We start from the raw sequence: 27,925 nt of genomic DNA, 5'->3' as shown, positions 1-27,925 counted from the left end.
CATGTACCATGAAAGAGAGTTTAAATAATATTGATACAAATTTAGAATGTGGTTACAAATTTTAAAATAACGCTAAAGATTATAGACTTCAGTATCTAAAGCATTTACCAAAAACTCAATATATTCGTAGGGGGTTAACACATAGATTTTGTGAAAATTTTAAAAAATTTCAAAAAATTTGACATTATTGTTTTGATGCATAGTTGCATCCTGCACATACATATGATGATGTTCAAAGAGGATTGAAGCCTTTGTTGTCTCCGTTTTTCAAGAAAATAGCGATTCTACAGTGATTATTCCGCCTATTTAGGGAGTATTAAGAAGTTTTACTAAATAAATTGATAAAAAAAATTATAACGATTCTCATATACCATTAAAAAGAGTTTAACATAGATTAATACAAATGTATAATGTGGTTAGAAATTTTAAAACAACACTAAAAAGTTTAGGCTTTTGTATATAGAGCGTTTAACGTAAAACTCAATATTTCGTATGGGTTTATACATAGATTTTGAAAAAAATAAAAAATATAACAGTATTGTTTTAATGCATAGTTGCATCATAAACTAACATATGATGATGGTCAAAGAGGCTTGGAACCTTTGTTGTCTATGTTTCTCTAAAAAATAACGATTTTATAATGGTTAGTCAACTAATTAAGAAATTACATGAAGTTTTTCAAAATTAATTGATATAAAATTTGAAAGATGTCCATGTACCATGAAAGAGAGTTTAAATTACATTGATACAAATTTAGAATGTGGTTACAAATTTTAAAAGAACGATTAGGCTTCAGTATATATAGCGTTTAACGTAAAACTTAATATTTCATAAGGGTTTATACATAGATTTTGAAAATTTTCAAAAATATAACAATATTGTTTCAATGCATAGCATCCTAAACTAACATATGATAATGGTCAAAGAGGCTTGGGACCTTTGTTGTCTATGTTTCTCGAGAAAATAATAATTTTATAATGGTTAGTCCACTAATTTAGAGATTACATGAAGTTTTACGAAATTAATTGATATAAAATTAGAAATATACCCATGTACCATGAAAGAGAGTTTAAATAATATTGATACAAATTTAGAATGTGGTTACAAATTTTAAAATAACGCTAAAGATTATAGGCTTCAGTATATAAAGCATTTACCAAAAACTCAATATTTTCGTAGGGGTTAGTTAACACATAGATTTTCAGAAAATTTCAAAAAAATTGACAATATTGTTTTAATGCATATTTGCATCCTGCATAAACATATGATGATGTTCAAAGAGGTTTGGAGCATTTGTTGTCTCCGTTTTTCAAGAAAATGGTGATTCTACACTGGTAATTCCAACAATTTAGAGAGTATTATGAAGTTTTATTAAATAAATTGATAAAAAAATACCAGTAAAGAGAGTTTAACATACATTAATACAAATTTATAGTGTGGTTAGAAATTTTAAAACAACACTAAAAAGTTTAGGCGTGTTTATATAGAGTGTTTAACGTAAAACTCAATATTTCGTATGGGTTTATAAATAGATTTTGAAAAAAATGAAAAATATAACAATATTGTTTAATGCATATTTGCATCATAAACTAATATGATGATGGTCAAAGAGGCTTGGAACATTTGTTGTCTATGTTTCTCTAGAAAATAACGATTTTATAATGGTTAGTCAATTAATTTAGGGATTACATGAAGTTTTTCAAAGTGGAGCTTCTTTAAGCCACCGAAAAAAGTATCCGAACTCACTCTCCACCGAAGACGAAAATCCAGCTCCAGCACTGGGTTCTTCATTGACGGTGACTGCATTGCATGTCACAGGTAAAGAAAGTTAAAACATGGTTCGTTGTGGATTTATATTTTGTCGGTTCTAACACTCTAAGTCTCTAACTCCTTATTTCAGGTGGGTTATCTTCTTCTGGATCTCCTCAGCTTTGATCCACCATTGGAGATTCTAGTCTTCTCAGCTCCAGCACCGAAGCTTCTATTCTTTTTAGATCCGCCACCGGAGGTTTTCCTTCTCTGCATGCATGGTCGTCATCTCTCCTCTTCACCGAGAAGGTATGAAACTCATTATGTATCTTTGGTGATGGCAATTAGAATGTCTTGTTAAGCTTGTAATCTTATATTGATAGTTTCTTGAAGTGAAATTACTCATGTTCAGTCTATGTGTTTTTTTTTTGTGTTTTTGAAGGTGCAGAAAGAGTAAAGGAAGATACGAAACAGAGCTGAAAGCATTGTAAGTTTTACTACTCTGAAATTTGATTCCGCATAGATTAATTTGTCATGTTCTGTCTCTGATATATTGATGTTGACTGCTTGTGATTGTGTCTTACTGTCGATATATATATAATCATCTCATCTTATACATGCACTTGTAATAGAAAAAATAGACTTCAAGAACTAAAAGAAAATAGACTTCAAGAACAAGAACAATATATAACAAATTTTGTTGAGCTTGAATAGTAGATGTTTCATGTATCTTCATTATGTGCACTTAGGTATGCAGTGGATCAGCCTGAAGCGTCCTGGAGCAGCCTGCAGCGTCAAGATGCGTCCTGATGCACTCCTTTGGCATCCATCCCGCGGGATGGCTTGTAAGGGACTGTGCACTTTGGCGGGACGGGATTGGGCCGACCTTTTGGAGACCGCAGCCCGCGCGGACCTGACCCACCGTGATCCGCGAGAAGACGAGCCCGCTGCGGTACGGGATTGGGGCGGACCAACCTGTTTGACATTCCTACATGCTACGCACAAGTCTCGTTTAGACCCCTCTCCAGTTTTTATTGAGCGTCACGACATTTGGAGCTGGACGTTCTAGAACAGTGGCAAGAACACCTAAACCGATTCACACATATATGACGTAACTGTGATTCACTGTTATGACGTGACTTTGTATATGATGTCGGTCTTGTTTGTATGGTGGATAATAAATAACTAGAAATATTCAACAGTAGATTCATTCATCCACATGATGAAATCGTATAAACTAACCGTATGTTTTGTAAGTGTACTTGTATTCAACTTATCGATACGATAAGTAGAAAATTTTGAGGGGACGTTTTCATTGGCCTCTTGTCGGTCTACTTGACGTTTGCTGTATTGTGATGTAACGATTCAATGATTAATTTTAGTTTTCGTTTCACATTTTGAAATCAAACTCGATCATGGCTTGTGTTTACAGTTTACTAGGCTTATAAATCACAGCACGTTATCGTCCTCAGAGTTTCTTACACTCATTGGGAATCAATCAACAATAAACAAAGACAATAATGCAGGTTCAAAAACTCTGTTTTCTTGCTCTCTTCTTGGCTCACACCGCTTCAGCCGTCAATCTCAGCCTCGAAACCTCGAACATAGCCTTCCTCGGAGACGCAGAGCTCGGTCCTGCTTCAGATGGCGTGAATCGCTCGGGAGCTCTCTCCATGACCCGAGACGAAAACCCTCTCTCCCACGGCCAAGGCCTTTGGGCCACTCCAGTCCCTTTCAAGCCTTCTTCAAACACTTCTTCTTCTCTTCCTTACCCATTCGAGACTTCTTTCGTTTTCTCCATCACTCCTCGCACCGAACCAGCTCCAGGGCACGGCCTCGCCTTCATCGTGGTCCCAGCTCTCGACAACAGCGGCGCAGGACCCGCTGGCTACCTCGGAATCCTCAACAAAACCAACAATGGCGATGCGAAAAACCATGTTTTCGCTGTCGAGTTCGATGTTTATAAGGACAAGCAACTTGGAGACATGAATGATAACCATGTCGGTGTAGATGTCAACTCTCTGACTTCTGTTGTGGCCGAGAGAGCTGGTTATTGGGTTCATTTAGTGATAGGGCGAACGAAAATGTGGAGGTTCAAGGAGGTGGAGCTGAGCAATGGAGAGAGGTACAAGGCTTGGATTGAGTATAGAGACTCTAATGTTTCAGTTACTCTCGCGCCAGAAGCTGTCACGAAACCCAAGAAGCCTTTGATCGTTGCGCAGTTAGATCTCTCTGAGGTTTTTCTCGAAAACATGTACGCTGGTTTTGCCGGTGCCATGGGACGTGGCGTTGAGCGTCACGATATTTGGAGCTGGAACTTCCAGAACAGCGCCTAGAACACTTAAACTAGTGTTCTGTTCGCTTTAAGTTTGTTTGTACTTCTTTTACTCATAAACCTGAGTTTAATAATTAGAAAAAAGTTGTCGCTCGATGCATTGAATTTACATACTAGTGGCCAAATCTACTCTGCAGGCACTTTGTCGTTATGATGACTTTCTATTTCTAAAACAATATTGTCACTTTCAAAAATCACAAACTGATGGAAAGCAGAGAAGTTACGTTTGAGTAGAAGAATATCAAATGGAAACAACATCTCATTACAGTGGACAGATGAGAGTGTTTGACTAAGAAGTCCAATATAAAAAAAAAAAAAAAAAAAAGAAGGAAAAATCAAAACTTCATGGTGATCTCTGGTGGGAAGAGGCGGCCACGGTGATTGAATATCATGAAATCAGAGTTATCTGGTAAAGACACCGCCCTGCAAAAAAGTTTTGAAAGAACCAGTTACTTAGCAGAAGTGCATATTTAACATAAGACAAACTCAAAACCAATCAAAGAAGAGGTATAAAAAGGAACAATTCATTTTTTTTCACCAAAGGGAGTCTAAAACAAACACCCTATAGAGTAAATGAAGAATGTGTGCTCAGGGTCAAGACTCAAGATAATCGAGTGGGATAAGCATGAACATTCTCAGTCAATAGCCACAATACTAACTAGAAAACGAATCCATCAACATGAATCTAAGAACATCCTCAGTCAAACAGAGTGATGCACAACAAACCTGTTTTCATCAGAGTCAGGGTGAATGGAGAGGAACTTCCCAGGGAAAGTCAAAGCAGCCCACATAGAGAGAGCTAGTCCCACGATCAACTCCAGAACGACCTAAAGAGAATCCAAACAAGTATCAAAGTATAATCAATCCTTTCCCAAAATAAAATTGAATAAAGGTGAAGCCTTTATGGTATATACTCACATTCAAGGGAGGTCCGGTGAACTCTTCCTCCGTGATCTTCAACAATCCTCTATCTAAAATCAAATAAGTCAAAACCCACATCAAGAAACTATCTTCAAACCCACAGAAAACAAAAATCAGATCTGAATCTATTTGTAATTGGATCCGGAGGCTTACATTGGATTGTTGAATAAGCGGCGTGGGAGAGAATAAGGACACCGATAACTCCAATTACGAATCCTAGATTCATGTCTTGCGTTGGGTATAAGAGATGAATCCCGATCCTGGTTTTGTCTCGCCGATGAAATAGAAGACGATCCGATCCACTCGAGCTTAGAACCGGCAGGTAGTTATAACATGGAAAAGCTCATTAGTAGCAAACGGCGCAACGTCTAATACAGAGGAGAACAAGACGGCACGTAGTTCTTGTCTGGGAAAGATATTTAAACTTACATCCTGTGTGGTTCACGTTACTCGAGATAGTGATAATCTTGTAGTATTACATTATGTTTACGTATTTAGTTTTTTAATACTTCAATTTGAATGTGAGATTAGTATCAAAAATCTGTTTAGAATTTTGATTTTATTGAAAGGTATATAACTTATTTATTACCTTCACAACTAAAAAAATAATGGTGATTCTTGAAAATACTTATAGCGTTTCTAAAAAAAAGCCCATGCACGTAGGTCTCGGCATGGTCGTATATTTTCTTTTCTGAAATAAATATGAAAAATAAAATAAAACACATGATAAACACGAACGGAGAGAATATGGGGTTCTAATGTTAATATATACCAAAATATTGTTTTGTAAACTCCGTATTTGATGTTCAGAGCCGTGCTCACCTTATCAATTTTGGGGCATTAGCCCCAGACCCCCTCTCACATTAGTACATTTTGGGGTTTCTATATTCATAAATCATATAATCAATATATGATAATACGATAAAAACTATAATTATCTCTTAATACTTTTCAATAATATGACCATTTTTGCTTAGTTGTTGTGAATATTAATTTCATTGTATATTTTTTATTTTGAATGTCGAAAACATTTTCCTGCATATAATTTGAGTTTGTACATACAATTTTCAATTGTAACCAAAATATAACTTTTGCCATTAATTTTCATAAAATTAATTTTTCTTAAAAATAATTTTTAAATATAAGATAAGAAAACAATTTATTTTCTGGTTAGTATTAAAAAAATAATACGCATATTTGATATAAAATAAATTATTTTTTCCCTAGGCCCCTAATAGCCTTCGCACGGCACTGTTGATGTCAAAAGAAAAACAAGAAATATATATATACATCGAACAAAAAAAATATATATATATATATATATATTTTTTTTTACCAAAATGTGAATTTCATATTTCATATAAATATGAGAAGAGTTTGTAACTGATTACAAAATGTTTTGAATAGAGGGGTTAAGTCAGCTTAGGCAAAAAATAAAACAAGAGGTTTTAGAAGAACCGTGCTGTTATCCGTTTAGAAGCCATAGCTGCATAAGAGGGGTGAAGGCTTTCAATTTCCTTTTCCCCAAGATTGTGTCTCTTATGAAGCGGTCGATAGTATTGAAGATAGCTGCTAGAGTACGAGCTTCACCATCATGTAGACGTTTCATGAAACTGTCAATCCCTAACTTGCCGTATTTAGTACAGACACAACCCTACCGTCAGCCGAGGTACTTCATTGACGAGAAAAGGGATGTTAAAAGACTCGTTTTGTGTTGTTGCGATGTAGATGGCCGGGCTTGGATCTATGTTGTTAGGGAAAGCAAGTTAATCAGTAAAATGCGATTGGATTATGTGGTGGATCCTTGGCCTTTGCATTGTACCTGTATTCTCAGTTTGGTCATGGTTCTGGAATGTCGAAGAGAAGATGAATAATTAAGCACAATTACAAGTTCATTTTTCTTTTGTTTTGGTTGTTGTTTTTTTTTCTTGGGAAGGTTTTTTTTTTTTGAAACACTTAGGAAGCTAAAGTTCCTTTTTAGCAAATAAAGTTTTTTTAGTTGTTGAACAGTCTTAGAGATTGCATGTTTAATGGTCTCTCTCAGTTTAGGTCGACTGTTTTTATTTTAGAGTTTGCTAGCTTTCACTTATTGTTGGACTCTTAAGCTTTTTCATATAGTTTTAAAAATGGTTCTGCTTGGATCTTTGCAACAAAATGAGTTTTATACATGATCTATTGTGTACGTTATGACCACGTGTCCTTCTATTATTGCAAGACTTATGAAGTTGTGAGCTTTGTTCATCCTCTCTACAAAGGAACTATTTCAAAGAACATCTCTTTCTCAAGTTAAATAAATAATAATATAGGTTCATCCATGCTCTGTCTAGTTTCCAAAACGCCACCATTTTCTCCTCCTCTGTAACTCGGTTGCAGATGTATCTGAACACAAAAACAAATAATCAAGAAAAAATATCTTTTAATGAACCAAGATGAAAAAAAGGAGTCTGTAAAATGGGTTTGAGGTTAGTTACAATTTACCTTTGTTTAAGTATATGGAGTTGTAATGAACCTCTGCCCAGAAGCTCAAGAAGATTACTGCAGACAACAAGCAAAATAACATATTATCACTGTAATAACAACATTAAAAAAAGGACAAGCAGAAAGTATAGTGGATACCCCCTTTGGATTCTTGAGAGGTGGGAATAATTTCAATATAACATGTATTCTTGAATGACGTTAACACTACTATTTTCACCCGATACTGCACAATTAATACACTGTTTAATTATGGAATGGTGAAGAAGTATACGAATGAAAATACATGTGTTTTCATAAGTTTGAGAATCTATACCGCATCTGCAGCTGCCTGTAATGTAACATGATCACCCCACTCGCCGCTCCTGTGTTCATAGTTGAATACTCTTAAGGCTTCTAACAAAAGACAATGGTTCAAGAAATGCGGTTAAGTAGTTTCAAAGGAGAGAAGATATTTACCGAGACATTTTCTTGAGATAGTCAGAGAATTCCATAGGCACGTATCCTTCATAAGAATCTGGACTAGCTTTAAGCTAAACAAAAGAGTTTGAAAAGTTCCAAAAGACATGAGCTCGTATGAAATAGTGAAAGCTACTAAAGACTCATGAGTATCAAAAAGTTCATCAAACCTGCTTTACAATTTGTTTTCTAACGTGTTTATGACGATCTGCTGTTTTGTAAAGTTGATCAGCTAAAGCACGGAACTATAATCAAAAAGGCAAAAAAAAATGATCAGTAAGTCTAGTTCTCCCAGAATGATTCTGCTTATGGAGATGAAGTAGAAGTTTACCTGGCAGTTACCATCTCCTGGAACTCTGACCTCTGCGAAGTCGAACATCTCTAACCTGAAACAAATGTAATCAAGAATGGTTTGTATATACATAACAGAACACATATATACATGGATGTAACATGTAATAGTACATACCTATTTCGAAGTCTATCATGATCTGAAACCGCTTCTTCTTCAGGTGGTATCTCTCCATTTGTTTTCGGTACATACTGCATATGATCGACTTGTGTCAAATTAATGGAACATATTGACAAGAGTTTAAACAATAGTCTCATGAATACTTACAGGAATAGGGACCATCTGATTCAATCTCCTCCCAAATTCACCATCAGTATCACACTGATCTGATTCCCACGAGTACACATACTCCTCCGTGTCACTCGGACTTGAACATGAATAGATATTAGGCGAACCATCTTGATCATTATCATTCCCTAACCATTCTACAACACCAAAAACTCATATTCTTTTGTAATCCAATCACCAAAACATAACGTAAACACACACATGAAAAAAACATGTTCAAAAATAACCTGAAGAGTAATCCCTAGTAGGTTGATCGTTCCAACCATACTCGTAATTATTACTGCTATAATTGTGAGTATAACCTTCTTCTTGTTGGTGCTGATGATGATTTGAATAATTGCCATTATTTTCTGAAATTTGAAGCTGCAAAAAATCGTCTTGGAGTGTTCTTGCAATGATCTCATCATTATCTACATCGCTGCTAGTATGATGATCTTCATACTCTCTGTAATACTCACCGCTCTGATGATGATGATGAAGCGATTGGTCTTCCTCGTGAATCAACTCAACGCCATAAGGAGGATACGTGTATGCATGCGGACCAAGAAACCATTCCACAATACTAACGTTCTCTTCATGTGACACCATATCTGGATTAAAAATATAAAAATAAACTTAGTAAAAAAGGATAAAATTTTCATAAGGAATCAGAAATATTATATCCATAAAACAAATCAAATATTACGTAATTAACACTCCAAAATTCATTTGAGTAGTTTTGACGGAAAATTAAACAGAGAGAGACTTTTCAACAAAGAGGAAATGTGACTCTAATCAACTTGGTTTTTCCCTAAACTATTTACTTTAAATTAGACACAGTAACTAAAAGTCATTATCACGATGATGAATAGCCAAGCACAGAGAACAACAAATAACTATTTTTGAAGAGAAAACAAAAGATTATAGATCTGAGAAAAGATGTAAGGAGAAGAAGTAAGATCAAAAGCTCTCACCTTTTACTTAATATTTCTCTGCAACTTGAAGACGGAACTGTTTTTACCAAAAATAGACAAAACTTTTTTCAGAATTTGGGGATGAAAGGTTGAGAATTTTAATTGGAATTAAACATAATGCAAATGGGTTTTACTCTCAATTTTGAAAAGATTGAATTTTTTAGGAAGATTAAAGGAATCGAGAATGATTCGAATGAAAAGAAAGTTGTTAGCTTAATGATTCTGAGGAACCCAGAAAATTAAACAGAGAGTGAGAAAACGCGCTAAATGCCCACTCAATATTTATATGAGTTTCTGGCATTTTAAAGTCTTTAGTCATGTGAACTTGTAGCCGTTGGATCATTCAGATGAACGGCTGCGGTATTATCAAATCATATTTAATTCTTTCTCTTCAGTCTTTAATATTCCTTTTATTTATTAATTATTGTACTACTCTAATAAGTGTGGTCGTAGAGAATTTTTTTCGTTACAAAATAAGTGTCGTTTTCGATTTTCAATGCAAAATTTATTAGTTTTATTCAATAATTTATTTTTCTATTAGTTGAAATATGGTTAGGTGTATTGATAATTGTGTTTTTATATAGGAAATGTACAAAATTATTTGTTTTCTTAATCCGTATGCACAGACCTAAAACGACATTTAATATAAAACAAAGAGAGTACTATTTTGTTTATTGCGAGACCGCAATAACATTTTCCAAAGAGGTCTACCCAATAAAAGAAAAATAATCAACTTGATAATTAGTCTCTCCATTTCGCTTTAACTATAGTTTTATATCTGTAACACACATATTAAAAAAATATTTAGTTTTATATATTTTTAAAATAAAACATCATTATCTACGTACATAACCATATTTTATTGAAATTTTGTAAATATGACACTTATTTTGTAATGAAAATTTTAACAATAAAACTAAAACGAAAAGAATAATTATTTAGCAGAAAATTACAATAAAAATGCACCAAAATCCTTTATTTATTTTAAAATATGGTGTTTTTAATATATAAAGTTGTTACTCCTCTCTTTTTATTTCTCATTGATACACTATTAAGTCTATAACTCATAAGTGATGATGAGTCATGGTTTTCTGTTCATTGTTAATATTTTGGATCTTTATCAAATCCTAAGAAGATCAATTTATTAGTTAAGTAGTACTACCTCCGTTCCCGAAAGTAAGATGTTTTAAATTTTTTTCGTGTTCCACAAAGATAGATTTTCTATATTGTTAAGGTACTTTTTTTATATTTTCGAGGAACATTAATTGAGAATATTTGAATTGATTAAATTTCATTGGTGGAAAATTATTGGAAAGCGTATAATAAAATAAAATATAAATTAAAAATATTTATTAAATTCTTAATAAATGTCACAGGAACAGAGGGAACAGCATTTAAGGAAAGGATTAGCATGCAGATGCAGCTTTAAATCTGTCTAATGTAAGGCTTCTTAAATGTTGAAAAAATCTAATGGGTCCAAGCACACATGGCTGGCTGCATTGTTTAAAGTTTCCCAATCATAACCGGCGCGAATATGTAGCTTTTCTTTAATCAGGTTAAGAATTCCACGTTGCACCCACTCATTTTATTGAATTCCAAAACCATTAAATTCAATTATTCCAGGCAGCCCCCCTTTCTTGACCCCCCTTTCTTGAATTAATTAAAATTCACGCAATACTCATCACGGAGTATAATTTAATATTCTTGGGAACACATTAAAAAATGGATATTCATTTTTGTTGTTAAAGTTTCCTAAGTTTTAAGTTTTAACAAATGTACTAGGTTCTATGTTCTGGCGATGAATCATATGGATGCTTTTGTGAATTTTTCAAGTTATTTAGAAAAATTAATTGTATATTATAAAGTATAAGCTTAATTTCGGGAAGCCTAGACTGACAAGTTCATGGATCACGTAGTATGAGATCTAATGAGTTTATTGAGTAATATAAAAGGGTTAGTCAAAATAAAATAAAGTCATGCTGCATGCTTGCATATAAACAAACAAATAGGAAAATAGTGAATTTGTTTTGAATCAGCATGTACTAGAGCATAGTTTAATTTTATGGCATGGGTCATGAATGATTTGAGAAACCAAAAGAGTCACATCTGCTGTAATTTCAAAAGAAAATTTTAATTTGGTTAGATAAGCAAAAATTAATTAATAGCATACGTAATTATGATGTGTTTTTTACAAAGGGTAGTTCGCTTTTTTGCTGTCAATTATCATGTGTGCATCATATATTCTATGTCAAAAATGGTCCATATCAAAATGGTCAGTGCATTATTATTTTGGAATTAAAATAGATGGTGTTACCATAGCGGTTCATTGAGCAAAATTTAGCAAACATCATGCCTTTTCTGAATTATCATTATTGAGACCCAAATATATTAGTGTATGGTTCTTATCTACACTAGTGCTTATTTTTTTTTGATAAAAAGTTTGCTATTAAATTGGCAAATGGAAAAGTTGCAAGATGGTAAAACTATAAACATAAAACAGCAATAAGAGTAAAAGGAGCACACAACAAGCATAACAATAGAGAAACGATATAAAGCAAAAGAGGAGACTAAATCTAAAAACAGAACATCACACCATGAAACTATATAAGTATAGAATTCGGTAAAAAAAAACTATAAGTATAGAATTGTATTGGCAGAGCCAATCAATCACGCATTGTTTATATTCAAACCAAACATACCCGCTCTTAAATTAATAAGTGTAAAATCTGTATATTAGTTATTTAAAATTTGAAAGCGAAAACAAGTGTTTACCAGCCATGGATATAAATATATAAATAAAACATTAATACTCGATTTATATGTAGATGTAGCAAACCGAAATATGCTTTTAGATGCAGCAAGGTTTTTCAGAGTTTGATTATGTATGTAAGTAACTAATAATGGTCTTCATAAACCGTCTAAATAATAAATTATGTTCTGCGACCCCTGTTTAATAAACTTGATATGAAAATTTTCTTAAGTTCCTATTAGTTGACACACTGATATCATTAGCTCTCAAGTAAGTTTTTTTCTCTATTCTTTACACAAGCAAACATTTTTATTTGTTTTTACACAGGAAAAAAAAGCCATTTGTAGTTTTAATTGACTACTAATTTTTCTTAAGAGGCTATGGTAATTTACTTAAAACTCAAAATTTAATGGCTACCCCTGTTTCCAGCCAACATCAATGCGTCAAAAGTCAATTTGTTTGCCATTGTAAGTACATATGAGTTGAATGCAATCTTATCTAAGATTTGATTGATGCCTCCTTTTGCTTCTGTTATTTTATACGAATCATTTAAAACTACATGATGATAGATAGTAGGCATAATGCATGCTCGACCCTATCCTGATCCAGAAATGGAGGATTTAAGCCGTTTGCTAGTGGATTGGACTGTCTAGTCTCAACTTTTGATTTAGCACGTTTTATAGTTGCAACTATATTTCTCTAGTGTTTTCTTTGTTTTTTTTTTCTAGAAGAAGATGAACTAAACACATTGAAATTAAATGCTTATTAAATATAAGAACTTATAGCTTAGTCAACTAACAATGGTGAAGATTATGCAAAAGAGGACACTTGGAATGTCTAGAACCTTGTGTTATGCAAATTATTTGTTAAAATAATTGTTGGTAACAAATAACTGTTGGTTATCAATCGTGTAATTGTTGGTTACAAATATTAAATTAGCAAAACAGAAAACATTTGAATTTGTTGAATTACATAAATAAGCAAAGGCTACAATGTACTAAAGTTGTATTAAACTTTACCCCAATCAACAAGCTCTCACATTCTTTGGGTTCCATAGTTTATCTAACCAACCTCCTTCGCCACCATCAAGAACCACATTCTTCTGCTTCTCTTCCTCAGCTCTAGAAGCTCCTAGACTCCTCAACGGAACCAGCTGCCTCTTCTTGCCACAATTCCTAGACGAAGAATCTTCAACAATCTTTGTCACCATCTCCAACACCTCACTCATCTTTGGACGTGCCTTTGAGTTCCTGGTAAGGCAAAGGTTGGCTACAACCGCTAGTTTCTGGACGTATTTAATCGAGTATTTGCCTTCAAGCCTCGGGTCTATAATGAGCCTAAATCTCTTAGTGTCGGTTAAGTAAGGTCTCACCCATTCTAAAAGCTTTTGCTCTCCTTTAGGCATGTTCTTGTCTAGAGGTCTCCTTCCTGTAATGAGCTCATACATGAAAACTCCATAACCCCACACGTCACTTTTAGACGTGAGCCGACCTGTTTGGATATATTCTGGTGCTGCGTAGCCCATTGTTCCTACTACCTGTCAAACCAAGCACCCAAAACAACTTGCTCGATATCAGTGATGTCTCAAACTATTTCTAGGTATTGTTCAAAATATGTTGAACTGTATATTTAACGATGTAACGAAGTATATCTAAAAATTATAGCTCAATCTTTGAAATTATAAGCTCTAAATTTAGTAGTACATCTAAAATATTAATGTTTTAGACCATAATTTCTATATTTATTTTAATTTTAAATTTGGACTCTATTCAACCGCTCCATTTGCACATGCTATTAGACGGCTCTGCTCGATATGATATGTCAGTGATGATTTCTATAACCAAATCAAGTGAGATGTACAAGAACTTACACCAGTAGAAACATGAGTTGATCCTGGTGCAGGACCTAACCGAGCCAAACCGAAATCTGAAAGCTTTGCTTTCCAATCCTCGTCTAGTAAAATGTTGGATGACTTGAAATCTCTAAATATTATCTACAAAATAAAAACAGGTTTATAGTTTAACTGATGAACAGAAAAGAAAACAGAGGAGCTTCATTTTCCTTACTTGAAAGTCCATTTCTTCATGGAGGTAAGTTAAACCCCGAGCTGCGTCTTGAGCTATTCTCAACCTGAGGTCCCAAGTGAGCACAGTCGGTGAACTTGGAGCTAAATGGAACTCAACGCTTTGGTTTGGCATATACTCATAAACCAAAAGCCTTTGAATCCCACGGTCATTGTCTTCTGCACAATGACCCAACAGTTTCACCAAGTTTTGATGCTCAACTACACCTAAAAAGTTCACTTCCGTCACCCATTCTTTATGACCCTGTAAGCCTCTCTTGCCAAGCTGCTTAACAGCGACTTCGATCTTCTTTGAAGGGTCTTGTAGGCTCCTGATGGTGCCCCAGTAGACACAGCCGAAACCGCCTTCGCCTATCATAACAGAGCGGCTGAAGTTCCTTGTAACGAATTTGAGATCAGCAACTGTGAACTCTCTGAGGCTATTTTCTCTAGTTGGCAAGGTTGGGTTGGATGATGATACCGTGCTGGTTCCAGAGCCATCTGAACCGGTTTTGGTACGGTCAGAGAGGGGTGAAACCGGTTTAGGACTCCTCTGTTCTTCTTTTTTGTCCCCAAGAGGGAATAAGAAACACTTCATTCTCTCAAAGAGATTAAAACACCCACGTGGCTTCTCCACTGAAACCAACAAAACAGAGTAAAAAACAGAGTATGTCGATACGGAACTAAACTACTTCACAATATTACAAAACACAGAACATCCATTCAAAGTTTGCAACGAACTCTAAATTTAAAAAAGACGGGGGAAGCTATTGACAGCTTGCAAGCAAATCACAAAGTTGGTTCATTTATACTAAACCCAATAAAGGATAAACCTTTACTTTTCTTCTTCTTCCCTAAACAACAATTGAAAAGAATTATGAATCTCGTCGAGAAAATTATAACTCACCTTTGAGATCTTTGTGTAGGATCACAAACAAAATCTTTGTTCAGAAGTTGAACAAATTGAATAGAGAAACGAAGAAGCGAAGTAGCAAAATTGGATCCGGGAGCTGAAAAAAATAAATAAATAAATTTAGGACTAAAAGCTAGAAGAAGAAGAAGACTACGAGTCTACGACGACGGCGACTCAGAGTAAACAAAAAGTCAAAGTTATTGACTGCTTAGCAAACAAAGACGACTGACTTCATAGTCCAGTCCACAGTTTCTATTAATTCATCATTGCGATTTGCGAGCAAAAACTTAAAAAATAAACATAAAACAAAGAAAGGATTATTTGGCGGCAGTGTAAATCTCAAATTGTTAGTATTCTAAATTAATTTCCTTTTTAATGAAACTGAAAGAACAAATTTAGTTTTTCTAATATAAGATTTTACTATTTATTTTCTAATCATTTATAAAATTATATTTAATAATTAAAAGGTGATTCCAAAATAAACATATTTATACATAAAACTTCTTTTTTGTGCACCAATCTATTACAAAACATATATCTCTATTTTAAAAAATAAAAATTATCCAAACAACACATATAAATATATATCTAATTTATTTATCTGAGTTATGCTTTCAGACAGATATACGCATATATATATATATATATATATATATATATATATATATTTATAAAATCTCTATATAAAAAAATTGGCAATCCAGTTCTATGTCTTACATAAATATATGTATAAATAAAATAATAATTAATGAAAGTAAATTTTGTTTTGTAAGAACAGCTTCACTTTTTTGTCACAAGAGATAACCTAGCTCATGCAAAGTTTTGATGGACTATTTTGGCAATGAACAAACTGTAACTTCACTTTTTTCTTCATTATAGCCCATTACATTGCATGCAATCCAAAATGGACTAGGGTGATACCCTACGCGATACTGCCACCCGCTAAACAACTCAGCAGTGAATAATAATATATTCCTTCCCGTAATATACGATACGCGATGTAAAATAAGAAAACGTATTAAATTGCATGTAAAATAAGAAAACGTATTTTGCGACAGTCTTGTCAATATGATTTTGATATTTATGTCCTCAGGACGGTGAGTTAACCACAATGAACCTTCGTCAAGAGAAATTTTGTAGGTTTCTGGTTACAATTAAATTGCACGTGGAGTAGCAGTGTCGAACAGCTAGGAATGAATCTATATTTCTGATCGTTAGGCTGATTATAATAATCTCTCGTTTCCTTAAAGAGAGACGCAGAAGCTATGGGATGAAGCACCTGCCTGTCCCTTAGGGGGGATGAAACTGGCCGTCTCGGAATCTCCAACACACAAAAAAATGAATACTGCCAGCTTTAAAATATTCCAGTAGCATTTTAGAATAATATAGATGTGATTCATGTGTTATAACTCGACGAAATCGAAAATGTAGCTAAAAGTTTTTTTGTTTTGTTTTTGTTTTTGTTTTTGTTTTTTCCCGATATTATAACAGAGAACGTCTGTGAAATGAAATTTTTGTGTGAGTGCACATGAATTTTCAAACCAAATGTAGTTGTTAATCAGTATAATGATTTTATGCCACTTATATAACATAAGTATTAGATATTTCAAAGATTCATATCATTTTCATTTTTATTATTTTTACTCAATTCGTTTTTAATAGATGATGTTTTTGAATTGTGCATATAAATTAAAATTACATAAATTATTAATGTATTAATTTCTTACATATTCTAAATAAAATCATAATTAATTATTTTCTTCTAACCATAATATCATTGATCATATATCATAAATTTTTAACATATTTTACATAGAAAATTAATAACTTATGTAATTTGGATTGGAACAAAAGAAAATTCTTCTAAAAGGTTAAGTATTAAAAAGGGAGGGAGTAATATTTTGTACCGCTGACTTTCATGGAAGTTAATATTACACTAAGAGATTTGGTGACATGAGAATGACACAAGCAGTGGTGAATCTAGCAAATATTTTAAGTGGGGCAAAAAAATAATTAATTAATTAAAATATTTTTATTTAATAATATCACATAATTATGTTTTATTTTTTAATAAAGATAAAATTTAGAAGAAAACATAGAGAGATAATATACTAATACAACTAAACTATTTTTATAACTAAATGAAGAAACAAAATGAACCATTATCCAAATGAAATGAAAAAGTGTTAGAACAATTAATTTAAAACAAAATAGTAGTAACTATGAAAGGAATGAGGAACAAAAAAAATTAACAAGAAAATTACAGAATCTTAATAATCTTGGTGTAATTAAGTTGTTTTTAATTTTGAGTGGTGGCAGTTGTCCCCTTTCTGTATAACGTAGGTTCGCCGCTGGACACTAGACCAATCAACTGACTAGTACTTAAATCAAGAAAGTACGGATCGATCAAATTGTGGTATCGTGGTATCATGCAGTAAAGACGCTTTCTGCACCGGGGATTTTAACTTAATTTTTACTTTAAAAGAACAGACAAATTGCCTTTTTGAACATATATTTTTCGGTAAACATTTTGAACATATATTCTTATTTCTGTTTGAAGAAAAATTTAATTAAGGGCATTTGTTCACGGAAAACTCCATGTCCGGATTCCTGCATGCATGCATGCAAATGACACTTTGTTTTTGTTTGTTTGTTACAGTTTCGTAAGGCCATTTGGGTTATGCGCAATATCGTAGTACTACGTAACAAAACATATGCATGCTACATGTATACAATCCTAGATATAAAAAATTGTAAAAAAATATAACATTTTTTTCTCCGTAAAACATCAAACGGTTATGCGTAAATATTAGATATCCACCATATTCATCTTTTTAAATAAATATTAGATATCCACAGTATTCTTTTTTTTTAATATCCACCATATTCATTTTATATAAAGAAATCTTAAAAAGTAACAATATATCGACCGTCAAGAATAATATAAAAATGTAGATAATGGTTGACAGCCTTTTGCCACTATTAACCATGCTTACGCCATGGTGCCATGATGTATACAATACTATAGGTGTATCATGTATGTTAAAATTTTGGTAATCACCAGTGACACATTACGATGGTGAAATCCAGCACTGCAAATCGGTTCGGATTAAATTCATTAAGCAGTTTGATAATTGTTATATTTTAGCACTAAGTTGATTTTTGGTAACTGCAAGTGACACACCACAATGGTAAAATACTAAAATCCAACTAAACAAATCGGCCGTTCGAATTAAATAACAGTGTCAGTTTAGCTTCGATTTATAAATCTTTTCTTTTTAATCTGTGGAGTATATATTATATGAATACATCATAATCTTACAAATTTAGAATTTAATATGCTTTTAAACTCCACATTTCCGATGATTACACAAATCGAATTGCACTTTGTCCAAGAATCTTATCTCGTCTGTCATCTCTTTTAGATCTTATCTTTCTCCTACATTTAATCAAACCATGGGACCCACTCTATTTTCAGTTTTTTCACAGCTTCAAGAAAAATGCATCTCCTCTTTTATCAAAAACCAAAGTATTTATGTCTATGCGTTTAGTTATTTGTTTAATATTTAGATAATAAAAATTAACAAAACTATATGAATCACCCGATTTGTGGGTATGAACTTTCAACTCAAAATCAGTTAGTTGACAATGCATAGAATAGTCCTATATCATTAATATATTAGATTATGTTATTTCTTACTTACTTTGGAAATAAGTAGGACCAATTGAATATATTTGCATACATATATATATTTGTTTTGTTCGCATCTGACTTGGATTAATAACATTATTTGTTTGACTTTTAATGAAAATGGTACCAAAATGTTGATAAATTGGATTTGAAAATGAGATTAAAAATGAACAATAACCTAATTAGAGTGAGTCTACCACTAAGCATACTTGTCTATAAACGGAGATGCGTGTACAGCATTTACGGTCTCCTGTGTGTATTATGGGCAAACTCACACACATGTAGATTAATATTATCTTTAGTTGCGCAATAGCTGAGTGCCAATGTGCCATGCCGATAAAAATTAAAAAGACACAAAATAATAAACCAAGTGAAGCAATTATTAAAGGGATAGTCCATTGGGGAAGGGCAAGATGCATGTTCGTACGATTTCGTATGTCAAAGTACAGCATGGCCGTAGTTGACTTGATAAAAAACGACACCCATATTTTTGTTTTAGTTTCTGATTTTATATGATTTGATAATGTTGTATGCACGATTTAAATTGTCTCTCACCAGGCAAAAATAGTCAAGTACTTTGTATATAGTTACGATAATTAATCATATATATATCATCGATCATCAGAAAGTAAAAAAAACTTTTATAATTAGGTTAGCACATATTTAATGTACAAGATATATATATCTTAACGTACGTTCGACATATTAATCTGATAAATTTCTTTGTAGTATAAGTACATACTGAATGGAACAATGTATAGACTATAGTTCAGGATAAGTAACTAATGTAGATCTTTATCAAAAGAAAAATGTAGATAATGTGTTATTGAAAAAGACGACGACATGGTCCAAACATATCATTAACCGTACTTATTCATCCATGTAATATATACACAAAAAATAGATAGTGGACCTATGTTTGTGACTTTATGTGTATATATATACACGTACGACATAGTACCTCTTTACATTTCATCTCCCACTCTCTCTCTCTCTCTCATCTCACTCTCTAACAAACATGATGAAGAAGAGCAAGCTGATCACAAAGGCATGGAAGCACATGTCTACCAGAGTAGCCAAGCACAAGGCCGCTGCGGAGGAACCTCATATACCACATGATGTACCAAAAGGACACCTAGTGGTGTACGTAGGCAAGGAAGAGGAGAGTTACAAGAGGTTCGTGATCAAGATCACGCTGCTTCACGATCCCATCATCAGGGCTTTGCTTGATCAATCAAAAGACGAAGTATACGATGATTTCACGTCCGGAGATTCCAAGCTTTGTATCTCTTGCGATGAAACTCTCTTCCTTGAGATCCTCCAAAACGCTTCTCCCCGTAATTCATGGTCTTGATGATGAGTCTCTCATTCAATGTTCTACGGTTTAGTCTCTCTCTTTTTTTTGCTGATGTGAGATGGTCCTTTTGAGATATATGTAGAATTAATGAACACACTTGTAATATGAGCCATTTTTACTTAGTAGCTGATATATTGATATGAGTTTTCTCGACATATATAGTAATAATGATATCAATTATAAATGATTATGGTAATACAAGGGTGATTAAAAAAGCCAAAGAGAACACTCATCGTTAGATTTTGTTGAATCAAAGACACTTGTTTTTTTTTGGAAGATATGACAAAACTGAGGATTGGCCTACTATCAATTTAGTTGAAGTCAGGCTTGTCAGGTTAAGTGCAGCCAGATCTTAGGATTACCACGATGGACGCATAGCATCCAGCCTTCATACACTCCTCAATCGATATCTCTTTCACCAACTGTAACATGAATCCTCCCACAAAAGCGTCACCTATGAGAGAGGTCAACAAAAATGGCAGTTAATATTCATATTATTATGCGACACTGAGAAGCTAATGTTTTTTTTTTGGGAGTAAATTTGATGCAAAGAGAAGCTAATGTTTGAGATCACTACTGAGAAAGAAAGAAAAATTGCTTGAAGATGATAAGAATCAGCTTATAATATCCTCATGTTACTTTCTGTCTAGTAATGTAAGAGGTTTGGTTGGGTTATCAAATGAGTACCTGCACCGTTGGTGTCAACCAGCTTCTCCTTTGGTGAGAAACTCTTAATCCAGGAGTGGGTTACCCATTCCGAGGAGGACTCCGTCGCAGTTAGAGGAAGCCATGATGACGAATCTGACAAGAGAGAGAGAGAGAGAGAAAGGCTTAGATTCAGATCTTGTGTTGGAGCCACAAGTGGTTTAGTGGTGAGTGAAGCTCTTTGAGTTGAGTGTTTTATAATCACAGAGCTGACCAGTAGTTAGTTGGGTAGACCAATTTCTCCTTTTTATGTTTTGTTACTACATAGTCATTCTCTCGGCAGGCTCTGCTTTTTTATTGTAGTCCGAGCAATTATGCCATTTCATTCAATTTTGATTTAATTTCCTCAGTCAAAAAAATAATGCTACCAAAATAATACTAACACGTTTGATGTGAAGAACATAGACAGGTTTGTAATATTAAAGGAAGAAAAACAAAACTCTTCTGATTGATTACAGAACAACACAGCTGTCTCTGTGCTATGAATCTTTCCTTGCGGCATAGAGAATTTTTAAAAGACGTTTTAGAGGCAGAAGAAACAATGTAACTTCAAAAGCAATTGCCTGTTTTATTCTTATCGTAAAACGAGGAAAACAAGAAGAATCCCAGAGGCTAAGAGAAGGCTTAAAGCCTCGAAGGAAAGATTCCATAAAGAATTGAGATTTTTTTACGATTGTTCAGAGATGATCACAGATTGCTTTTGTGAAGTCCGTGGTGGTCGAACTACCTCCAAGATCTGCCGTTCTGTATTTCCCCTCAGCTATGGTGTTGATGATTGCGCTGTGGATTTGCTCTGCTTGTTCGTTCAGCTTCAGGTGACGCAACATCATCACTCCACTCAGTAGCAACGCTGTTGGGTTCGCCAAGTTCTGCACATCATTCACCCAAAACAACAAGGACAACAAATTCAAAAACAAGGCATTTGAAATCATGTTCTAGTCTTTCAACACTGGATCCTTAGATTAACCCATAAGGAGACACACCATCTGACTATATGCTACCAAGAAAACGCATAAAATACTTGAAAGAATGTTTAAGTAACATTCTATCCGTTGCAGCTTTTGATTCTACTTGCTCATTTTGTAAGACTTGGACCAGGTTCACTTTGTAGCAATGAAAGAATTATCTATGAAATTTGAATGATCACGTGCTTTAAGGACTAACCTTTCCAGCGATATCAGGTGCAGAGCCGTGAACTGCTTCAGCAAGGGCTACACCATCTTCCCCAATATTACAACTGCGTCCAAGAAGAAAAAGAAGGGCCTTTAAGTTGATTTAGCTCATAATCATATTTATAATAACAATAAAGATGAAGGAACAAATGTTTCACCTTGGAGTCAATCCTAATCCTCCCACCAATCCGGCACACAGGTCACTGATAATGTCACCGTACAGGTTTGGCATCACCAATACATCAAACAGTGCTGGGTTTTTCACAAGCTGCAGGGCATCTCAAGACTCTTAGTCACATATATTTCATAATACATATATAAGCACAGAATGGACTTGTTCCACAAATAAAATTAGTGGCTAAAACCAAAGTCAAAGTACAAGTGATTGCGAAAACTAGCTTCCAAAATCAGCAAGGCAAGCTAGATCACTAACCAATTGAAAATGGTAGATATGGAGTAGTAACTTACCATCATACAACAGTTGTCAATAACAACCTCTTCGTAAGTAATCTCAGGATACTTCTCAGCAACCTCACGACAACACTGCAAAAGAAATTAAACGTTGGTAAAGAACAAACGGTGAAGAAGACTAAAGAAGATGTTGAATGTATCCTCGGGCGTTATAAAAAGGAGCAGACCTTGAGGAAAAGACCATCAGTCTTCTGCATAATGTTAGCTTTATGAATAGCAGAAACTCTCTCTCTCCCATGAGTCTTAGCATAGTGAAAAGCATACTCCATGGACACTATACACTCATGCATAAAGACGCTTATCCATTTAGAGATCAAAAATACATACTTCGATGTACTATGAAACAATTCAAAGAGGTTGTTCAAAAAAAAAAAAAAAAAAAAAACAATTCTAACAAAAAACAATTCCTCAAAAGCTTAAAAAAAACCTGATGTTCAAGCCCACTGTACTCTCCCTCAGTATTCTCCCTAATAGTAATTAGATTCACATCATCGTAACGAGTCTTGTAACCAGGAAGACTATAGCAAGGCCTAACGTTAGCGTATAGATTCAGCTCTTTCCTAAGAGTCAGATTCAAAGAGCGGTGGCCTTTCCCGATCGGAGTCGCCATCGGACCTTTCAAACCGACTTTGTTCCTACGCACGGATTCGAGACTCTCCCAGGTCAAGAAGCTCTGCGTTCTCGGATCTATCTCGGTGCTGACGTAGTGCTCTTCCCAGTTAATCGGCACTCCAGCCGTCGTAAACACCTAAACAAATTATATCAGCTACAATTGACTTATCGATTCCCGCGAATCACGATTTTAGTATATTTGATTCAAACCTGTTTGACGGATTCGGCGATCTCGGGACCGATCCCGTCTCCGGGGAACATGGTTGCGGTGATTGGAGTGGTGGACGAGCAGAAAGCTCTGGCGACGGAAGTGGCTGCGCATGAGGTAGATCGGCTTCCGATCAGGCGTTTCGCGAAGGTTGCTGCCGCCATGGTCATCTCTTCAAGGCACCAAAGGGACGCAGCGACGAAACTATTCGAAGCGGAGATATTTTGCAAGACGGCGAATATTCCTTCTTCCGTTAAAACGCTGCGTAGTATCTATAGTTTACTTAGGGACTGATGTAAAACGGCAGGGAGTGTGTACGCTTATATGTAAAACGGAACGAACTTGAAAACTAAGGCCCAGTAAAGATTTATATTTGTTTCTATGTCAGCCCAATAACGAGGGTAGTAGACATGAAACGCGTTCGTATTGACCTTGTTGTGCATGCAATAACATGTGACACCTTATTGAACATCATACAACAAGTTTATCCTATATTTTGTTTGGATGAATGTACAATTCATGTTGCATCGTCCTAATACAACACAACCTTAGCATCAGTGAGAACTGGTTCAGAAGATTTTAAATATTTGCGTATTGAATTACCTGACATATATAAACTCACTATAGTTTAAAACATAATGCACTACGTACTTTATAGTATTTTTCTTTACTTAATAGTATATTACAAAATTTCAGAAAACATATTTACAATATATATATGCTCTTTATTTCAATCCGAACATTGATTTTTATAATAAATAATCAATCGTGAATCATCGAAAAAATGTCAAATTTTCAACACTTTTCATTATGACTCGTCTCGAGACTCAAATTTGATGCGTCTACTTGTTGTGATGAGGCACGTATTCCTGCAATAAACCAATCAACTTGATCAGTATTGTTAAACCGAACTTGGACTTACATTAGCATTTTCAATTAGAAAAACTTGTTTACATATTCTATTTAGTGGCTTGACTACCAAATCAAACCAAAATTAGTTCTAGGCCAGAAGGAGATTTGAATATGCTTAGGGTTAAATGTAACTTCTATCGGTTTTACCTCTAATTTCTCAAACAACTCTTTTGCGGTTGGCGCGGATACGATGATATGTCGAGCGGCTGGAAGAATAAATCCTTCTTCGACCGCTTTGTCGATGAAGGATAGCAAAGCATTGTAATATCCATCAACGTTTAATAAACCGACCTGCGAGAAAAAAGAACTCATATTATATCAATCTCCATCGGTTAATGCTAGTATGTGTCTTATAAACAAACTAGCCCGATTTACATACCGGTTTATCATGGATTCCAAGTTGTGCCCAAGTTATCACTTCAAGTAGCTCCTCTAGTGTACCATAGCCACCTGATGACAGTGAGGACTCGTTTCAATTGCTAAAGTGGCATGAATGGTAAATTTTTGGTAGATAGTTGTAGCTTTTTTTTTTCATTTTTGACCTCTAATATGTCAACATCTGAATTATGATAAGTTCCTTCTCTTCTTGTCTTTGGTACTTTTAAAGTCAAAGGTCAAAGGTTAGTGCACTAGTGATGATCATTACAAATTGCTACATAATATCAATCTGTCCCTCTCCAAATATTCGCTCTCGTAAACTTTATATAACAGTACACTAACTTTATGTGGTAATACCCCCCCCCCCCAAAGAAAAATTAATGCAGTTAATAATAATATGATCTTTGTAATTTCTGTTCAAAAACTATATATTTAGATACTTCGATAACATTAAGAGGGTGTATTTAACTAGAAGGTCGAAATGATTTGTATTAAAATGATAAATTCACTGTTTTAGGTAATCCATTGTTATTCAACCGTAAATTTTAAAATTTAGTGTTATTGAATTTTTTTATTTTATAAAATACTTTGGAATCTACTACTATTGAACAAAATTTAAATTGTTGATTTTAGAATACTTCAAGTGTTTTAGGGTATTTGAGAAGAGTTTCTTAATTATAAAAATAAAAATCTAATTCTCATAATTAAAATAACATTCTAAAATAGTTAACAAAAATCGTACCAAATTTTCAAACTTAACTAAAATCACTTCAAAATTATTAAAATCAAATCACTTGTGCATCCTTTAAAATATCTCAGATTGGATAAGAAATAGGTGTCCTTGTCGTCGACATATAAGTTCCACTGCTTTTGGATGTTGATGGATCAAAAGGAAAATTCAATTTATTTTAAAGCTATTTATCGTGATTTTTTAATTATTTGACCCCTGGGATCTTCCATATATCATATCAACCACATGTTACATATCATTAAACGCACTTCTTAAAGAAAAGTGTTTAAGAGAAGTGTTATGTATAATGACAAAAACAATATTAAAGCACTAAATACATAAATGTAGGAAAAAATAAAACACCACACATCCACCTAATTAACTTTCAAGAAATTCAGTGAACACCAACAACCACGTATGTTTATTTAATCTATAATTCCGAACCTAAATTCAAACTAACTTTTGGAACATACTTATAGAGATCATCACCAAAATTATCAATAATAACAATGCTAAAATTACATCATCATATTGTATTTTAGTTAGTACATGTGTAAACATGTGAGTCCGAATCCATATATATTCGTAAGGAAAATGGATGTCTTGTTATGAACATTTCATTGTAACTCAATTTTTTGTTTGTAACTCAAAATTTAGTGGCAAGGTTTTCGCAAATGAATTATCAAAAATGTTTTGAATTTTTCAAAAATGATATTAATTGTAATATAAAAAAAGAGAAAGAGGTTAAAGAGATAATATTTACCAGGTAAAGCAATGAAAGCATCAGAACTCTTAGCCATCTCAGCTTTTCTCTGATGCATATCTGCAACTTCCCTCACTTCTCCTATTGTCTCTCCAGTAATCTTTTTTTTTTGTGAGAAATAAGTTAACAAAATGCATAAGTTATTTTTTTTTGAAACTAAAATGCATAAGTTATTATCACCACCATTATCATTACTCCTCCCATTTTCTCATAAATAAGTCAACAAATACGTACCTCTTGCAACATGAGGAGCTTTGGGATTACTCTACACCATAGGATTAAAAACATACATTTATTTCATCATCGGTAAAAAAAAAATCAATGATGTAAATTATGTGCCATTTATTACCCAATAACATGACGACCACCATCATGAACAGCTTGAGAGACCAAACCCATCAAGCCTATGCTCCCTCCACCATAAACAAGATCAACTTTCTTCGCCACCTGACAATCAAAGTTTCGAAACCTAAACTTTGTCTTTTCCCTATTTAAAAACAATAACTGACGTATAAACTCTTTTACTAAACACTAATTTTATAGAACTCAAGCTTCTTTTTTAAACCTTCATGATGTTCTTGTAGATAAAGGCAATTTTTTTACACAATACCAGATGAATGTGACGAATAATTTACAAATATAAATACCAGCGTTATAAAAATGACCGGATCAGCCGATAGCATATATAAAAAATGAAATAATTTCTTCAAAAATATAAAGAGATCTTTTTACCAGAAGAAATATAAGGAGATCTCAACAGGTGAAAATGAAAGAAAAAGATCGTATGCAATATTATTTTACCAATTCTTTGCCTAAATCAATGGCTGCATCTTGATAACTAACTTTCTTGCCATTGCTACTCCCACAAAAGACGCAAATGCTCTTAAACCTTGAACTGTGTTCCTTTGTCATCTCTTTAATTTTCTCCCCTGCATCCTCCATTGTCAAAGTCTAAACCTTTTCTCTAAGTTTGTTACTGATTCTTATGATGTCAAAGGAATAATTGTTTTTATAGACAAATACTACAATTGGTTACCTCTCTCTTCTTCTATTACAATCCTTTCTTACGTTCTGCTTTTTTTTGTTATAACGTGGATCTCTTTCTTTCAGAGATATTTTTAGTGAGAGAGTTTAATTAGGCACGTGAGAAACGTGGCCATTCGTGTGTACCACTTTTTGGCCTTTGCTTATTTTTGCATTCAGCTAAATTCTAAAATCTAACTGATAGCACAATCCCAAAATGGCCCTCACACGAGTGGAGCGCTATTTCTCTATTCTTTGGTCTATAAGTTGGTGATTATTTCATGCTTATATATCAACTATCTATAATAAAACAGCAATTCATACATTGTTTCGAATTTCGGTCTGTTCCCCATCAATAATACCAATACTGCTATTAGTCCGGACGAGGTAGTCCAAGTGGCAGGACGGACCTGTGGTGGCAACCACCATCCGGGTTCAGTGGCGGAGCTAGCATGGTCTCAGGTGGGTCAAATGACCCATGTGGTTTTTTGTAAAAAGAAATTTTACATGTATTTCTTACAGAAAATATGAAGAATTTAGCCTATTGACCATGGTAAAATACATGTTTTATATATATTTGACCCCTGTAAAAGATTTTTCTCCCTCCGCCACTGTCCGGGTTCGATTCCCCCCATGCGGAAACTACC

The 27,925-nt window shown here is 33.9% G+C and overlaps 7 protein-coding genes across 7 annotated transcripts; 2 read left to right on the top strand and 5 right to left on the bottom strand.

The window, feature by feature from the left end:
• Positions 1 to 3,261: 3,261 nt before the first annotated feature.
• Positions 3,262 to 4,409, top strand: LOC106324921 (lectin-like protein At5g03350). The gene has a single exon (XM_013762926.1). The coding sequence runs from the start codon at positions 3,270 to 3,272 to the stop codon at positions 4,083 to 4,085; it is 816 nt and encodes a 271-aa protein (XP_013618380.1). The 5' UTR covers positions 3,262 to 3,269; the 3' UTR covers positions 4,086 to 4,409.
• LOC106324922 (membrane magnesium transporter) lies at positions 4,249 to 5,329 on the bottom strand. Its single transcript, XM_013762927.1, has 4 exons — positions 5,159 to 5,329; positions 5,003 to 5,055; positions 4,811 to 4,911; positions 4,249 to 4,507 (listed from the first exon to the last, which is right to left on the bottom strand). The coding sequence occupies exons 1-4, from the start codon at positions 5,229 to 5,231 to the stop codon at positions 4,420 to 4,422; spliced, it is 315 nt and encodes a 104-aa protein (XP_013618381.1). The 5' UTR covers positions 5,232 to 5,329; the 3' UTR covers positions 4,249 to 4,419.
• A 1,854-nt stretch (positions 5,330 to 7,183) lies between these two features.
• Positions 7,184 to 9,764, bottom strand: LOC106325152. Its single transcript, XM_013763175.1, has 11 exons — positions 9,533 to 9,764; positions 8,807 to 9,169; positions 8,559 to 8,716; positions 8,409 to 8,482; positions 8,271 to 8,325; positions 8,110 to 8,184; positions 7,940 to 8,013; positions 7,797 to 7,845; positions 7,622 to 7,706; positions 7,484 to 7,540; positions 7,184 to 7,384 (listed from the first exon to the last, which is right to left on the bottom strand). The coding sequence occupies exons 2-11, from the start codon at positions 9,165 to 9,167 to the stop codon at positions 7,329 to 7,331; spliced, it is 1,044 nt and encodes a 347-aa protein (XP_013618629.1). The 5' UTR covers positions 9,168 to 9,169; positions 9,533 to 9,764; the 3' UTR covers positions 7,184 to 7,328.
• Positions 9,765 to 13,164: 3,400 nt separating this feature from the next.
• LOC106324973 (probable receptor-like protein kinase At5g47070) lies at positions 13,165 to 15,455 on the bottom strand. The gene is made up of 4 exons (XM_013762978.1): positions 15,251 to 15,455; positions 14,348 to 14,979; positions 14,152 to 14,274; positions 13,165 to 13,818 (listed from the first exon to the last, which is right to left on the bottom strand). The coding sequence occupies exons 2-4, from the start codon at positions 14,939 to 14,941 to the stop codon at positions 13,306 to 13,308; spliced, it is 1,230 nt and encodes a 409-aa protein (XP_013618432.1). The 5' UTR covers positions 14,942 to 14,979; positions 15,251 to 15,455; the 3' UTR covers positions 13,165 to 13,305.
• Positions 15,456 to 19,940: 4,485 nt separating this feature from the next.
• On the top strand, positions 19,941 to 20,759 carry LOC106326231 (indole-3-acetic acid-induced protein ARG7-like). Its single transcript, XM_013764254.1, has one exon. The coding sequence runs from the start codon at positions 19,966 to 19,968 to the stop codon at positions 20,299 to 20,301; it is 336 nt and encodes a 111-aa protein (XP_013619708.1). The 5' UTR covers positions 19,941 to 19,965; the 3' UTR covers positions 20,302 to 20,759.
• Positions 20,760 to 21,428: 669 nt separating this feature from the next.
• On the bottom strand, positions 21,429 to 23,733 carry LOC106319236 (isocitrate dehydrogenase [NAD] catalytic subunit 5, mitochondrial-like). The gene is made up of 7 exons (XM_013757514.1): positions 23,475 to 23,733; positions 23,048 to 23,400; positions 22,820 to 22,949; positions 22,650 to 22,724; positions 22,340 to 22,449; positions 22,174 to 22,246; positions 21,429 to 21,878 (listed from the first exon to the last, which is right to left on the bottom strand). Exons 1-7 carry the CDS (start codon positions 23,640 to 23,642, stop codon positions 21,687 to 21,689), a joined length of 1,101 nt encoding a protein of 366 aa, XP_013612968.1. The 5' UTR covers positions 23,643 to 23,733; the 3' UTR covers positions 21,429 to 21,686.
• Positions 23,734 to 24,147: 414 nt separating this feature from the next.
• LOC106319226 (probable cytokinin riboside 5'-monophosphate phosphoribohydrolase LOG6) lies at positions 24,148 to 27,273 on the bottom strand. The gene is made up of 7 exons (XM_013757502.1): positions 27,057 to 27,273; positions 26,605 to 26,702; positions 26,490 to 26,520; positions 26,256 to 26,355; positions 24,764 to 24,834; positions 24,532 to 24,675; positions 24,148 to 24,341 (listed from the first exon to the last, which is right to left on the bottom strand). Exons 1-7 carry the CDS (start codon positions 27,195 to 27,197, stop codon positions 24,315 to 24,317), a joined length of 612 nt encoding a protein of 203 aa, XP_013612956.1. The 5' UTR covers positions 27,198 to 27,273; the 3' UTR covers positions 24,148 to 24,314.
• Positions 27,274 to 27,925: the final 652 nt, after the last annotated feature.

This window comes from Brassica oleracea, chromosome C2, assembly GCF_000695525.1.
Source record: "Brassica oleracea var. oleracea cultivar TO1000 chromosome C2, BOL, whole genome shotgun sequence".
NCBI classification, from domain to species: Eukaryota; Viridiplantae; Streptophyta; class Magnoliopsida; order Brassicales; family Brassicaceae; genus Brassica; species Brassica oleracea.
This window is presented reverse-complemented; position numbering and strand designations above follow the sequence as displayed.

Excerpts from the sequence above, each read along its gene's own strand:
- LOC106324921 (XM_013762926.1), top strand. The coding sequence starts at position 3,270 with ATGCAGGTTCAAAAACTCTGTTTTCTTGCTCTCTTCTTGGCTCACACC.
- LOC106324922 (XM_013762927.1), bottom strand. The coding sequence starts at position 5,231 with ATGAATCTAGGATTCGTAATTGGAGTTATCGGTGTCCTTATTCTCTCC. Across the intron at positions 5,056-5,158 it reads CGCTTATTCAACAATCCAAT|ATAGAGGATTGTTGAAGATC; the intron begins GTAAGCCTCCGG and ends ATTTGATTTTAG. Across the intron at positions 4,508-4,810 it reads CCTGACTCTGATGAAAACAG|GGCGGTGTCTTTACCAGATA; the intron begins GTTTGTTGTGCA and ends ACTTTTTTGCAG.
- LOC106325152 (XM_013763175.1), bottom strand. The coding sequence starts at position 9,167 with ATGGTGTCACATGAAGAGAACGTTAGTATTGTGGAATGGTTTCTTGGT. Across the intron at positions 8,326-8,408 it reads CATGATAGACTTCGAAATAG|GTTAGAGATGTTCGACTTCG; the intron begins GTATGTACTATT and ends CATTTGTTTCAG. Across the intron at positions 7,707-7,796 it reads TACAGGCAGCTGCAGATGCG|TATCGGGTGAAAATAGTAGT; the intron begins GTATAGATTCTC and ends TTAATTGTGCAG.
- LOC106324973 (XM_013762978.1), bottom strand. The coding sequence starts at position 14,941 with ATGAAGTGTTTCTTATTCCCTCTTGGGGACAAAAAAGAAGAACAGAGG. Across the intron at positions 14,275-14,347 it reads ATGAAGAAATGGACTTTCAA|ATAATATTTAGAGATTTCAA; the intron begins GTAAGGAAAATG and ends TTTATTTTGTAG. Across the intron at positions 13,819-14,151 it reads CAACTCATGTTTCTACTGGT|GTAGTAGGAACAATGGGCTA; the intron begins GTAAGTTCTTGT and ends TTGGTTTGACAG.
- LOC106326231 (XM_013764254.1), top strand. The coding sequence starts at position 19,966 with ATGATGAAGAAGAGCAAGCTGATCACAAAGGCATGGAAGCACATGTCT.
- LOC106319236 (XM_013757514.1), bottom strand. The coding sequence starts at position 23,642 with ATGACCATGGCGGCAGCAACCTTCGCGAAACGCCTGATCGGAAGCCGA. Across the intron at positions 22,950-23,047 it reads CTTTTGAGGAATTGTTTTTT|CGTCTTTATGCATGAGTGTA; the intron begins GTTAGAATTGTT and ends TAAATGGATAAG. Across the intron at positions 21,879-22,173 it reads CACCTGATATCGCTGGAAAG|AACTTGGCGAACCCAACAGC; the intron begins GTTAGTCCTTAA and ends AATGATGTGCAG.
- LOC106319226 (XM_013757502.1), bottom strand. The coding sequence starts at position 27,197 with ATGGAGGATGCAGGGGAGAAAATTAAAGAGATGACAAAGGAACACAGT. Across the intron at positions 26,703-27,056 it reads TTGATTTAGGCAAAGAATTG|GTGGCGAAGAAAGTTGATCT; the intron begins GTAAAATAATAT and ends TTTGATTGTCAG. Across the intron at positions 26,521-26,604 it reads GGTGGTCGTCATGTTATTGG|AGTAATCCCAAAGCTCCTCA; the intron begins GTAATAAATGGC and ends CCTATGGTGTAG.